At 43.6% G+C, this 14,907-nt stretch overlaps 1 protein-coding gene across 13 annotated transcripts in view; it reads left to right on the plus strand.

Annotated features, from left to right (window-relative positions):
* Positions 1 to 14,907, plus strand: part of CRB2 (crumbs cell polarity complex component 2) — a 63,869-nt gene that overhangs the window by 34,526 nt on the left and 14,436 nt on the right. For all 13 annotated transcript variants that reach the window (XM_065695794.1, XM_065695791.1, XM_065695797.1 and 10 more), the window contains 5 exons: positions 880 to 1,581; positions 3,830 to 4,025; positions 4,540 to 4,679; positions 5,671 to 5,853; positions 6,772 to 6,885. In XM_065695794.1, coding sequence (XP_065551866.1) covers positions 880 to 1,581; positions 3,830 to 4,025; positions 4,540 to 4,679; positions 5,671 to 5,853; positions 6,772 to 6,885 — 1,335 coding nt within the window. The remainder of the gene's footprint in view (positions 1 to 879; positions 1,582 to 3,829; positions 4,026 to 4,539; positions 4,680 to 5,670; positions 5,854 to 6,771; positions 6,886 to 14,907) is intronic.

Here is a 14,907-nt window from a genome sequence, read left to right on the forward strand (position 1 = left end):
AAACGTCTACTGTGTAGTTTGCAGAGTTACTTCCAAGTTTGGATGTTTCCTAACAGGAATCAGTGGCATATCTCTGCCCCAGAGCTTCTCTCTGATGTATCCTGGAGTGGATAGGATTTAGGGGAATCTCAGCATTAGTTGGTGGTATCTGGGTATTACACTGTGTTTTGGCTCTGCAGATACTAAGAGTTTGGACCTAAAATGCCATAGGCAGAGTGAATCTCATCAGTTTCTGCTCTTCTTTGCTGTTCTCATAACACCTAGAAGTTCCCTGCTGTGTAAATGTACTTGTCTAACCTGTGAGGAGAGGCTGCCTGGGCAGTGGTTGTCAAACTTTGAGCTGCTTGATGCAATCAGAGACTGTGAAGTGTGTCAGTTTGGGTTGAATTGTTTGTGGCAGCATCTTCAAATCACTAGAGGATTAGCTGAGCTAAAAAAGAAGTATCTGCAGAAGGAGCAGGTGAGACAGTAAGAAATACTGTCTGCCTCGCTGGATTTCCAAGCACAAGTCCTATGCCCTACCAGTGAAAGGGGTTATTGAAGCTTACACAAAGTTCATCTCATGAATGGATTTAATGTGATAAGTTTCACTGCTCTCAAAGTGCCTCATGGATGAATAAGCACAAATAAAATAGTTGGTTTGTGAGTGCCTCCTAAAAAATAGGCATCTGGACATCCGACTTAGCAAGAGATTCCTGATGGCCATCATACGAAGCCATGTTGTGTTGTCTTCTTTATAGTAAATATTTGATTCTCCAGTAACCTTCTCAGCTAATGGCTAGAACAGCCCTTTGCAACATGGAATTTGGGTGGGCAGTCTCTGACTTTCTTCTTTAGGGCTACAAATGCTGGCTAACAGAAAGTATCTTTCCTCAACAGGAATTTCGTCCTCTGAAAATGTCAGCAGCTGTTCCTCATCCCCCTGTGAAAATGGTGGGAGCTGTCAGGATTTGGAAGTGGGATACAAGTGCACATGCCCCGTGGAGCCTGTAGCCTACATGGGCATAAACTGTGAACATCTCTATGATGCGTGCTCTAAACATGAGTGTACTGCCCACAGGATGTGCAACAGCACTCCGGGACTCCTGGAATATGACTGCATCTGTATGCCTGGCTTCACAGGTATTGATTGTAACGTTAATACTAATGAGTGTGAGAGCAGCCCTTGTACAGACCCTCGTTTTGAATGTGTAGATAGTGTAAATGGCTACACCTGTAAATGCCAAACAGGACTGAATGGAGAAGGCTGCCAAACAGAAAGCTCTGTGTGCTCTAGCCACCCCTGCCTAAATAACGGGACATGTGTGGAGGGTCCTGGGGACTATACCTGCATCTGCCAGCCTGGCTTCACCGGGGCCAACTGCAGAGACAACATTGATGAGTGCACCTCCAACCCCTGCCAGAACGGCGCCATCTGCAGAGACAGGGTCAATGAGTATAGCTGTTTCTGTGTGCCTGGGTTCCAAGGATACAACTGTGAAATAGACATCAACGAGTGTGCATCCCGGCCCTGTAGAAACAATGGCACCTGCCTCAATGAGATGGATCACTATGTGTGCGAGTGCATCCCCGGCTACACAGGTACCTTTCATGCTCATGTACTAGCCGGGTGGTTGGGTTACGTCTCACTGTTCATGTAGTTCCATAATTTGCCTGCTGCTGCTGTGTCTTGCAGAGTTAGTAGCTGTCCTGAGAAGCTGTTGTTTTACAGCTATGAGACTAAATCTCTGCACAACTCATTTCTGGGGTGTTTGATAGTATTGTGTGTGAATAATGGTGCAGGGCTTGTTGCTGTGGCTTCTGGGCAACAGTTCAGTCTTTGATTTCCATGGATGGCATGGATGTTGAGAGACATGGACTGAAGAGTGGAAGTGGGTGGATTATGTGAGACTTGAGTACTAGACGAAAGTACCTATGATTGCTTCTCCGTGTAAAATTAAGCAAGATAGACAAGGAAAGAGATCTATTATCAGGAAATACATACTTAGTGTTTCCCGGTATAAGGTGTCTCTGCCTATCTGGCCTGTGGTTTTTTGTCCTGTCCTGCAGGACTTCTCAAAGGAAGTAGTCTTGGGATAAAGCGGCTTTTGGAGATTTCTTTTTCAGTTCTGACACAATCAGTGAATGGTTTTTGGCATGTGACACAAGAATCTCTTTTTTGGGCATCTGTGCTAATGGTGACTCAGAGTAATTTACACCTGTGAGTTATCTGTGAGGGAGGCAGTGGGGGGTTCTCCTTTCTCCAGTGCTATTTATCAGAGTGGAATGCAGTGGTGCTGCGCCCACGTCTGCCTGGTACCACCTAGCACATGAACTTTCCCAGCCTTCCTCGGTGTCACAGGCTTAAGTGTTTCAAGAGTTAGGTTGCTTTGAAGGAATGCTGCTGATTACCAGTGGAATGAGAAGTTACAACATCAGGAATGCAGCCCCTGATGCTGACTCACTTTCTGATAAGAATTAACAGAGATGAAGGAGGAAAAAAGCAGAATTTCAGTGTAGGCCTTATGGTTACTACTGATTTCAAGTATCAAGTATAATTGTGTCTTTGTAAATCTGTTTCTATTTTATCTTTAGGCTGAATCCTCATCTCAGGACTGTGGGATTCCCCTGCCAGGGAAGTGCTAAAATGACCCAGGCAGCTGGAGGAGTTTGTTGTGTTCCAAGTTGTTCTGATATGAGGCTTTGCTTTATGGTGCTTCATCCATTCTGGCACCATTGGCCAGCAGGTTGTTTCCTGGAGCTGGAATTTGGGTGAAGGAAGTTTTGCATTGGTATTGACGGGTTTGAACCAGCAGATTAGGGGGCCCACATTCCGCCAGGATTAGGATGACCATGTCCACTATGTGGTTAGCCTTTGCCAAAAAGGGGAGATTAGATGGATTGGCAGGTGCCATTGTAATGACTGAGGTTTGGAGGTGATGCCGGGCACTGGACAACTCAGAGATGGAATATAGTATGGGAAGTTAGTTGCATAGAAGTCGTACAGGAAGTCTTATTCTTTCAGGGAAGGTTGAGACTGAACAAAAATGAGTGATTTGCTGTTGTTCTTGAGGAGTAGAATTGGAACACCATATTTTTAATAGCACTTCATAATAAAATTCCATACTAATATCTAGTATCACTGTAGTTAGCCTTTTGTACTGCTTTAATGCTTTTTTCCTAGTATCTCAATGCAAGTTATAAATACCAACTAAACAAATGGAACAGTATTTTGGAGAAGCAGATAGAGATGATTCTTCCCATACCCAAAATGCAGCTGCCTCTGATGTAGAACACTGAATCTGCTTAATAGCAATGCAACACAAGTAAAGAGTACCATGTGTAACTAAAACTGTAAGAGCTATATCATACATAAAAGTCTAAATAACACTGACTAGCAGTGTGATTCTTCTCTTCCCATCCCTGTTCTCCCTGCCCTCAAAGGATCCCAAACTAAAACAGCTGTCATGAGCTGTATGTAAGATCAAGATTTTATGGCTTGCTTAGAAATAGGGTATTATCTGTGAAGTGCTGAGTGGCTGCTTCAGCAAACCTGAGTGCAAGAGACTAGAGCTTCACAAATACTGGAAGCTGTGTTTAGTTTTGAGAGAGGACTAAAGTAAAAAACTCTAGACAGAATAATTGTGGTTTCAAATAAAAATTAAAGGTCTTTAATTTGTAGAATCGCTGGTCGTGAGCTCTCAATATTCTTACAGCAGAATTAGAAGAGATCACTATGTCGCCAGTTTGGTTGGTAGCATGGGTTTTGTGATTGCAGCTCAGATGTCCAGGCAGCACAGATATACGTTTTGGATTTATAACATGAATATTTCTCTGTTTTGTAACAAAGGTGTGAACTGTGATGCTGAAATCGATGAATGTGATTCAGACCCTTGCCAGAATGGGGGCCTGTGCAATGATCACGTTGGGTTCTACACCTGTACCTGTGCCCCAGGTTATCAAGGAATGCAGTGTGAGGTGGACATCAATGAATGTGTGAGCCAGCCATGCCTGCACAATGGAACATGTCACGACCTTGTTAACAGGTGAGAAATCAAGAGTTCTTTGACAGTTAGATACCAGGACTGATCAAAAAGTCACTTGGTGTAAACTGTGAATAGAAATCTGTGGGTGGAGTTGGATTTAGTGTTTGGTACATCCCAGGGAGTCCAGTGATTTATGGCAGTAAGTAGAAGGCCCCTCCCAGCAGCAGAACTCCTGAGGTGCTTAAAGGAAGACAGGAAAGTGTTCCTGTTACTGCTCCAGCTGACAGATCAGATACAAGGGGAAGTGATTTGCAGAACATAAATGGCAAAGGCAACTGCTGAGAACATACCTGTGTCTGAATTTATCTCTTCACAGGTAAGGTGTGAACTCAGAGGCTGCTGAGGGTTGTCTGCTCTGGCATTAGCATGGCCTTTGTGCAGATAGGATCCTTTTGTCTTTTTCCTCTGCCCCACAAGTGGTGTAAAGACTGACAGCTCTGTTTGCTTTTTCCTTGTACTGGGCTTTGCAGCTGAATTAAGAGCTTATGAATTGCTCTGTTTTGCTGCCCCACAGCTATCGTTGTGACTGCAGTGACACAGGCTTCCAGGGGGACCACTGTGAGGTGGATATCCTGGAGTGTGCCTCTGAACCCTGTCTGAACAGTGCAACATGTGTGGAAGGAATCAAAAACTACAGCTGTGTCTGCTGGCCAGGTAGGTTAGAAATCTGTGTTGTTACGCTAGTGTGTAGGTACACTGCAATGGAGAGCACATGCTAAGCTGCTGTGTTGAAGAAGTAAAGAATTAATGATCATACTGTGTGATTATTTCATTGTCTGAAACAGTGATGCTGCCACTGCTGCCCTTTACAGGCCACCCCAAAATCCAATTGACCTCATGGCTGGGAAATGCACCCTAAGTCCCAGCTGTAATTTTTTTTTTTTCTGCCATTTTCCATCATGTATTTTTCTGTCGTGGGTTAATGCTTTCCTGCAAAGTGACATTTGGCTACTGCTTTTGACATAGTGGAGAAAGTGGAGGGCCCTGGAACTCCCTACTGGGTAGAATCATAGAATAGTTAGGGTTGGAAAGGACCTCAAGATCATCCAGTTCCAACTCCCCTGACATGGGCAGGGACACCTCACACTAAACCATGCTACCCAAGGCTTTGTCCAGCCTGGCCTTGAGCACTGCAAGGGATGGAGCATTCACAACTTCCCTGGGCAGCCCATTCCAGTGCCTCACCACCCTTACAGTAAAGAACTTCCTCCTTATATCCAATCTAGCTTCCCCTGGTTTAAGTTTTAACCCGTTACCCCTTGTCCTATCACTAAACTCCCTAAGGAAGAGTCCCTCTCCAGCATCCTTATAACCCCCCTTCAGATACTGGAAGGCTACTGTGAGGTCTCCACGCAGCCTTCTCTTCTCCAGGCTGAACAGCCCCAACTTTCTCAGCCTATCTTCATATGGGAGGTGCTCCAGCTCCCTGATCATCCTCATGCCCTTCCTCTGGTCTTGTTCCAACAGTTCCATGTCCTTGTTATGCTGAGGACACCAGAACTGTACACAATACTCTGAGTGAGGCCTCAGGTGATGAGCTGCAGTGTCTTCTGAGTCTTATTCTCACCTTCAAGGCAGCATCAATATTTGGCAGGCTGGTTCCAGTGAAGCTGTGGGTGATGCTGATACTGATGTCTCCTGGCAGGTTACACAGGGCAGCACTGTGAAGAGGATGTGGATGAGTGTGCGACATCTCCCTGTCACAACGGAGGCGTATGCTTTGAAAGATCCAACCAAGCCTATTATGGGACACGACCTGAGTTCCCCAGTAATTTCAGCTATAGCCAAGCAGCCGGTTTCCTCTGTTGGTGCCAGCCAGGCTTTGCAGGTGAGCTATGCAGTGAATGTTGGAACTGTCTGCACCTGGCAAATGCTACATGGTTTGAGTTGATAGGAATGGAGCAATGTTATTTGTGCAACAAAAATCACTTGGTGACTGGCAGCCTGATGCATCAGGAATGTGCTTCTGCTCACATATTGTAGGAATACACTGCAGACAGCTGTCTGAATGTCATTCTGTGTCCAGCAAGCTTCTGTCAAAGCTGAGGCAACAGCCAATGCACTTCCCAAGTGTTTTCATGAATGCCCCCTGGCTATGCAGATGCCAAGGTGGTTTCTCTTTGTCAGTCTTTCATGCATATAGCAGAATTCATCCTTACAGAATGTCAATGAAAGCCTCATCAGAGGAAACTAATTCCCTGGAGTCACAGATAACTATTCTAGGTGTTCCCTTGATGAGACTACTCTCATGACAGCAAACTGTATAATCAGAGTGGGTAGGAGAAGAGGGGTTCTTGATATCTTGCTCTTGGAACTAGGGGCTCTGTGGATGTTCAAGGAAAATTTCACCCTTTCCCTGATTCGTGGATGTGTATAAAAGGCTGATTTAACAGCTGAGGAAATTTCCTGGTAGGAGAGGCTAAACAATAATACTTTATTCTGTTTTAAGAGAAAAAAGAGAGTTTGGCCCACTATTGTATGGATGGGGATGGTTCAGAAGTTCTGATTCTGCCACTGCTCCCTTTTGTGACACTGGAAAATCATACTCCATTTTCCCTAATGGTTTTGGTGATAGTATGTATGTGCCAGAGTGTGCCAGAGACATGCTATAGTGCAAGAAATTCTTTTGCATTTTTAGGTGACAGAAAATAAGTGTAAAAAATCTGAATACGTTTGTCATTCAAATTCTTTCCTTCACTGATGCACCTATGTACTCAAGATGCTTCTTTGTGTTTTCACTCGAAAGGGGAGACCTGCTTTACCAACATTGATGAGTGCGAGTCCCAGCCGTGCCAGAATGGAGGGCTCTGTGTGGATCTTACTAATGGCTTCCTTTGTAATTGCCTACCAGGTTTTTCAGGTAATGCTGATGAAGGGGTTGGCTGAAATCAGGTCCTTCTGGTTAACTAATGCTGAACTGCTGCATTACTGCCTGGCTGCAGGACTGGATTCCAGCCCTCGGTAGCTCAGGCTGCTGGGCAGGGCTGAGATGAAATATGGGGAGTGTGGGATGACTGCAGTACAGGGCTTCAGTGCCATGGGAAAGCTCTGTGACTTTGGTCAAGGAAGTTTATAGGCTGTAAGCTAGATTTTGTAGAAGAGTCTAAGATCAGAATATCTAGGGGATGTTTCCTGGAGTGGAAGTTCACTGAAAGAGCTGTGTGATTTTTTTTATATGCATACTATGAAGGTGAACAAAACAAGTCTTCAGATGAATAAGGGGTGCTTAACATTCTAGTTGTCACAAGCCACTGATTCTAGCAGGTTGGATCACCGGCACATAAGCCATCTGTAAAACATTTCCATTCCCTGACACCCCTGGATGGTACGAGCCAGCAATTTTTGGCCGAAGGCAGTAATGTGCTATGTTAGGAGGTCAAAAGGTCTTTGTGTTGTGATCAGATGAAACCTTCTCTGTTTACAAGGGAATGGGGAGTCTGGATTTTTACACAAATGCCCTGCCTGACCCTCATGGGTCTCATTTTTCTAGCTGAGAAGCTAAGGGATAGTGAATATTTCACATCAGCTCTGTTGGAAGGTACACTGCTGATACTAAACTTCATCTTAGTTTAAAATACTCATTCTTAGTCGTCTGTGTCTTTAAATTCCATGTGTACTCTGTTTTGAGCAATTTAACACCAAAAGTGGCTTAGAAGAAAGGTGATTCCAGCACAAACTTGTATTTATGTATTTTGGAGGTGGAAGTCACCTTTCCACAGTGTTACTAGGCTGCCATCTCGTGGGAAAAAATAAAACTTGAAGCCAGAAAAAAGCCTTGTCCCTTTAACTTTCTTTCCACAGCAGGTAGCAGCATTCCAGAGGCTGTCTTAGACCTTTATTGCGTGGCAGTTTTGTGGTTTCCTTCTGTGGTCATAGTGGTTGAACTATGTTGGTGTAGCTCTGTCCAGCACTTTCTTGGGAAGACCCATTACACAGGCCTTTCACTCTCAGAATCTCAAATCAGCTCCCAGTTAATAGCTTCTGTAACTGGGATGAATTCTTGGTGGGGTTTTCTGACCCATCTCATTTGCTTTGGATTTCTAGTTTAGGCTGGGCCAAGAAAAAAAATGCTTTTGTAGGTGAAGCCTTTTAAAATAGGCTTTTATCTAAGCTATTTACTGCTACTTTCTTGGGTAGTTACAATGCTGTACTCATGAACTGAGATCTTGCCCAAAGGGGTGGTTTAAAGTTTATTCCAGTTGTCAGAATTTGTGCCCTGTTCCTTTTTCCTCCTTCAGTGCCCCAGCACCGTCACAGAGTTCAGAATTTCACTGTGCTTTGCCACAGCTGCAGAGCTGTTTAATCCTTTCCAATTCTTAGCATGCTCATGGGCAGAAAAGCTGATAGAAACACAGGATGATGGCAAAGGAGTGCTAGAGTTCATTCTGTTGCATCAAATTTGGGTTCATTAGTACTTGAAGGGGATTAGAAGCAGGTTGCTCTTCTGGATATTGCTTTTGGTAAAGGACTTTGTCTCAGCTGAGGTAGTTCTGACACATTAACAGAGTGAAAGGCTGGGAGCAGTCTGTGAGATCAGTGAGTGTGTGTAGAAGAGTGAAGCTGACAGGGAAATAATAGCAATTAATCTCCCCTCCTTTGTCAATTAATCCCAGTACAGTCATGCTGGGTAAACAGCTTATTACTTCATATTAGGATCACAGAACAACTTTGTGAAGCTTCCCATAATGTTTCTGTTCAAAACACATTTCTCTGGCAGCTTAGATCTGCTGTGAACTTGGGTTTAAACTGCCTCCGCTGATTAAAGTGAACTTGCTACTCTGATGAAGAATGCTTTCTTGGGGCAGCAGGAGGTTCTTTCTGTACTTTTTTCCTTCAGGCTGAGGAATTTGGGGAGTGTTGGGATAACAGTGTGAGTCAGGAGAAATTCTTGCTTTGCAAATTAACTGCCTCAGTGCTGTCTCAAACTGCAGCAGTGCAGGGAGATGAAGCAGCTCTTTCTGAAAGAATGGTGTAAAAGTGTTGCCTCATTCTCAAGAGAATGACATAATAGGTCCTGAAGAGTCTGTTCAGTGTGTTGGTTTGCGCTTTAGTGGTGGGGGTACCCTGAGAGGATGAAAGAAGTAGGAATCAGAAGATTGCATGGGTACTAAATGAAGTGAGAGGAGAATGAATCTTGCATGATCCTGGAAGTGGTCAGCTGTGGTCAAGGAGAAAAAGCATGTTAGGAAAAGCCTGTCTTTAGGAAAAGTAAAACCAACAAAATGAATGTTTTATCCATGGGAATGGTTTCAGTCAATAGTTTAGGCCAGGACATGAAAAAGACAGGTACCTCCCCACTCATACTTGCACTCCTGCTAAAGTTGTCTCTAGAAAGGCAGTGTCCTAAAACACAGTGCTGTGTCACGGGTCAGCCTGAGTGAGAGGGGAAGAGCAGCATCATTTCAATTGCAGACATCCCATGGCAGTGGCACCTTGTGATCATGGTGAAATTCTAAGCTGTTTTGCACATGGCTGAGGAATGCCTCTGCCTTGGTGAGGAATCAGAAGGTGATGTGGTGGTAAACTTGCGAGTGATTGTGACTGTGAATGTGTCTCAATATAGTTGGAGTGCTTACTGACTGTTTTACTTTGTTCAGCCATAATGTCTTTGTCAGTTGTCCTTAAAGGAGTGGGATACCTTCTGTGTAGCTAGCTATAAATGGTTACTCTGTGAAAGTGCTAGCCTAGATCAAATAGGCTGGAATTCCAGGGTCACTGGTCATGAAATAAATAGGAGATGCTTCTTCCTTCCAACCACCTTTGGATAGATTTAATATTTTTGTATAGCTATTTCTTGATGTCAGATTTGGGTTAGAGATATAGCCTCTATAGAAAGGGCAGCTAAAAGGTTAAGATAGTAAAGAGATTAGAGGACTATTACCCCTTCAGCAGAATCCCTTTTGGTAAATATAGCTGAAGGTAGCTTGGGAACACTTTGAGAGATCCACATACACTTCTCTTCCATTCCACACAGCATCTCCCTTCTGGATCATAGCTCCATGATTAATCAGACCTTTTGACTTTCCTGTTATCTGACTGGAATGCCACAGGAGTGTACGTGTCAGTCTAGATCCTGCTGTGTCTAGGTGTCAGGTGAGTTTTGATCAAAAGTGTCCTCCGAGATCCTGATGCTTGTGACTGCACAATCTCTTTTGAACTAGCCCTGTAGATTTCCTGACTATGGACAGCCTGAGATGTGCCAGCTCACCATGGTTAAAGTCTTTTTGAGAGAATTATTAGTGGTGGAGTAACTCTTAAAAATTAAATTTCACTTCCTTACTAACTGAAATGGGTGAAGCCCAGCTTAATGTCATCTTTAGAATCAGGCCAGGCAAGTACTTGGACAGAGCAGCATCTGAGAAGAATTCTCCTGTATACAGTGAGGTGGCAGTCTTGTAATGGTGCCTACCAGGAGAGATGACTTCCAGGGGTCAGATCCAAAGTTCTCTCTCCATTTTGTAACATTTTGCTGCTAAGATCCCTCTGACATAGTGTTCTTTATCTTGACCTCCTCCAAGAAGTTTTACAAATGATTAGGCACAAAATACTTGTCTGAATTTAAACCCTACAGCTGAATCTTGTAAAGTGCATGATTGCCAGTGTGTAAGAATGGGGACCTGAAACCTCTAGAAGATGAATCATCTGATGGTTTTAATTTCCTTAGAATCTCCCAGTTTTAAAGGAGCTAAGCAGTTACTCCTCAGTTATGTGTAGTTTGAAACAGATGATCAGTGATCCACCATTCGGCTTAGAAGAGGTCTTATTTAAGCATTTTATCTTGTGCATGTAGATATATGTACTATTTAGGTTTGTCAATGACAGTATTTGTCCATCCTCATGTCTCTAAGAGAGCCCTATATCCTTAACCTGACCCTGAAAAAAAACAGCATTCCCAGTCTCTAGTTAGCAATATTCATGTAATGAATTTGAGAAGATGCAGTGAGTGGCAGGTGATCAGAATCTGTGCTGACTTGTGCTACATGGATTTGGGTATGATATATTTGAAATCAACAATATACAGATAGACTCTGTGTGTCAATATATACCTCTGTGTGTGTATATAAATCAAAACATGGATCTTTTAAAAGGGATTTAACATTCTCCAGACTTCACAGTTACACTTTATAGTTGCAGTTGGCAGTTGAATGGGCATAAGCTACCCATTTGTTTTCTCTTGAACAATAACAGAAGGGTCACATTAGCTAATAGAGATAGTATTTCAGATCTGTGCTCGGATAGGTCTGTGTGTGCACAGGACCCAGATGTGACTATCTGCGAAGTTTTGACTCCAAACAAACACTCACCATCATATCCCTCCCACTTGAAATATCTGTATAAATTTACTGGCAGGTTTGGATTGAGTGAAAAGAAGAAAGTAAAATAGCTACAAGAGTAGTTGGAATGCTTTCTTTTAATATCTTAGAGAGATACTGCTACAGCAGATTCCAGACTCTGACATGTGGGAGTTTTTGTTTGCTTGGACCTGACATTGATACTAACAGAGGCTCCAAGTTTGGGGAAAAGTTCCCAGATAGCATTTCTTTGCAGAAATAAAAGCATTCTCTGGGTTCCCTACAAGATGAAAGTACAATTCTGCCTCCAGGAACTTTACAATATGAAAGAACATTTAAAAAGGAACCCCACAAAACCCCAGAAATAAAGAGGAAAAAGAAGAGATTACAGCAGTTAATTTTATAAGGTGACTAATGAGGAAAGAGGATTTTCATTCTGCAGTCCCGTGTTTGAACCAGTACAGTCAGCATAAGGCAGGGAATTTCCTTTCATTCAGTTTGACTTCAGAAAACAAAATGATACTTATTAAAACTTGAGCCTTTTCTTCATGGATATTGCAGAGTGGAAATGCTTGTGCTCACCAGTGAACAGAACAAGGCACATGGAGGAAGGATGCTGTGTGAAGGGCTGGTCCCTGATTAAGTTGGTATTGAACGTACAGCAGAGCCCAGGTTGCACTCTGCATTTGGAACTCTCCTTATTTGTATGGTTTGGATATTACACAGTGGTGGAAATGCAGTATGTTGGCTTAGCTTCTAAAAAGAAAAATCTGTATTTTGGCTTTGTTCCTGGAATTTGGCGTATTCACCTGGGAGGCGGTGAGGGCAAGAGATTGTCTCTTGACATTTTACTGTTGGAGCTAATGCTGTGGATAGTGCCGGGTATTACTGCAACACACTGAGTGAGAATGCCCTGTGAGTACACATTCTTCATGTCAGCACTGACAGGGGCCAGCTGGGGAGGTTTAGAGCCAGGCTGGATTAGTTCTCACTGCAGAGCAGGGCTCTTCTATATTGGCTGGTTCCATCTCCAATCCCTTTTTGTCTGACTGGCATCAGGGAGTGCTTACACACATTCTGCTGTTTCAGTCCAGCCTTTTTGTTATTCCTCCTCCCCCTTTCACCCCCTTTTTTTTTTTTTCCTCAACTGTCACAAATGTCCACAAGGAGTCGGCCATGAAATCTGTGCTGATTGGCGTGATCCTGAAGGGAATTTTTCTGCTAGCAGGTAATGAGATCTATAGAGTAATTGCAGTGTGTCCTGAATGTTTGCGTGCCTGACCTGGGCAGGGAGCTGGTTGTGCGATTAGTGGTAGCTGAAGGCATGAGAAGGAACAGGAATTGACTAGAAATGGAGAATGTTTTTTATTTTGAAGTGACCTAAGTTTTGTTTTGGAAACTTTAGGGGAAGGAATTTCCTTGTTGTGCAAGATGAAAGCAGAGCTGTCAGCATGCTCCATGGGCATCCTTGCTGCAGTCCTGCTCTGCTCAGTGCAGTGATCCAACCTGGGGTGTTCCAAGGCGTGGGTCCTTGGTTTTGGCCTCAGACTACTGTGTAAACACACAGGTGTCTCCTGGTACTTCTGTGAAATGCTCTGCTTTATAGAGAGGTTTCTGCAATTTCCCTTTCTCCTTTCATGATGTAAACCTCCTTTCTTGAGAAGCAGTTTTTGTTTTAACTCCGAGGACACCCCTTTGGTGGCCTGTGCACTTCTCCATCTCCTCCCCCACTGTCCCCTTGAGTAGTGCACAGTGGGGGAGAGGTCAAAGCAGCGTGTTGCCATGGCAGTAATTGTGCAAATATAATTGTGTCGGGTCTGCTTGCAGCTAATTCTCTTTCTTCCCCCCTCTCTCCCTCTCTCTTTTTTTCTTTTGATAATAATAATACAAACCCTAATTAGGATGCACCAGGGAAAGGTTGCTAGGAATTCTGTTGTCTTATGGGAGAGGGCAAGCCGGTCCTGGCCGGGAAGCCCCACTGAACTCCCATGTTTCAAGACTGGGCCCATGAATAGACCTCATCTTTTAAGTTTTTTTGGTATATGACAGCTAAATTAGAAGATTTCTCTTTCTGTGTTCTTATTCTTTGAACATACTATGTATCTTTGAAGTATATGATTTATACACTGTATACAATGGATCCTTATTGATAGCAGTCAGTAAATCATTACCTTCATTCAGGGAATGGTGAGCTTTATGGGTTTTAGTAACACTTGATTTACGAAACAAGGCTCTTCTCACCACATGGGTAACACTTCAGAATCTAGTGGCTAGATTTGTATTTGAAACTACTGCAGGCTCTAAAAGCTCAGCAACATCTGAGTGTCTGTTTCTGCCCCTGCCTCTGTGGGTTATTACCTTGGGACTGTTAGCTTAAACACTGCTAAATTAACTGGAATGTTTGAAAATACTTGTCTCCAGATAGCAGCCTTTTAAATAACAGTTGTCTGATTTTCAGATAACGAGTTCCACTGGCTTGTGTATGTGTCTTTAACTAGATAAGAAACTCATTAAGTATTTTGAAGTCTCCTAATGATGCAGTGAATCGGGTTGGCAACATTGCTGTTACTATTGATGGTTCAAATAATAGTAAAAATTTGAGCTAAGAAATTCAGAGGCAATAGGAAAGAATAGGTTAAGAGTTACTTGGTTTTGTGAAATGGCGTTGTCCCCACCCTCTTATTTTATCATTATACCCAGCTGACAAAAATCACTGGTGATACTGGAGGAGGAGAGAGAGTGAGAGCACTGGGTGGTGAAGGGTAGTGTCACTGAGAGATGTATAAGGAGTTAGTGATGTAGCACCATGTAACTGTTCAATAAGGGGTGACTTCCAGGAAAAAATTGTTGTTAGCCAGATTCTCAGAACTCTTGCAGTTTCCTCTGTTACCAGTTTGTTTTAAAAACTGCTCCAGATTCAAATCTGGTTCTGCACTGGCTTCTAGGAGGGCAAGAATACCTTAGGGGTCATTTTAGGGGTGCTTTCCTCCTCCTGCTTTAGTGCCGTGGAGGATGGCTGTTTGCTGGCAGAAACAATGGCAATGACAAAGATTATGCTTGTGGGTTTGGTTCCTCTAGGAAGAGCTGCACTCCTTTCTTCCTGCTGCTGAACATTTCTTCCCTTTGCCTTTTGTAAGCTGTGAGGTTAGACAGCAGCGTGCAGAGATGTGAAGTGTCAGCTTATTCTTTTCACCCATTTCAAACCACTAATCTAAGAAAATCAAACCAGCTGCATCCCATGGGAAAGCTTGCTGTTTAATTAGCCACCAGCCTGGGGTTGTGCACTCACCATAGGGACTAATTTGCCACCTGGTGTGAAGCGCTCAGCCCACAGGTATCAGCTGGGAAGCTGCGTAGGCCGGATTCCTGCTGCGGCACAATGGGCAGAGCACACTGGCCAGAGGAAAGGGAGATGTGGTCAGGCCAGGAATGTGATGTGGAAAATGGGGCTCCCCACCCTGCCTCTCCACCTTCTCAGAAATGCAGAGATTGAAAGCATCCCTCCTTTTGTTGTCCAAACCGATGCTATCTAATCCTCTTCATTGCCCTGTAAATATCAACAGCTCTGATCTGAAATGAGCAGCATCTCA

Source organism: Lathamus discolor, chromosome 15 (assembly GCF_037157495.1).
Source record: "Lathamus discolor isolate bLatDis1 chromosome 15, bLatDis1.hap1, whole genome shotgun sequence".
Classification (NCBI taxonomy): domain Eukaryota; kingdom Metazoa; phylum Chordata; class Aves; order Psittaciformes; family Psittacidae; genus Lathamus; species Lathamus discolor.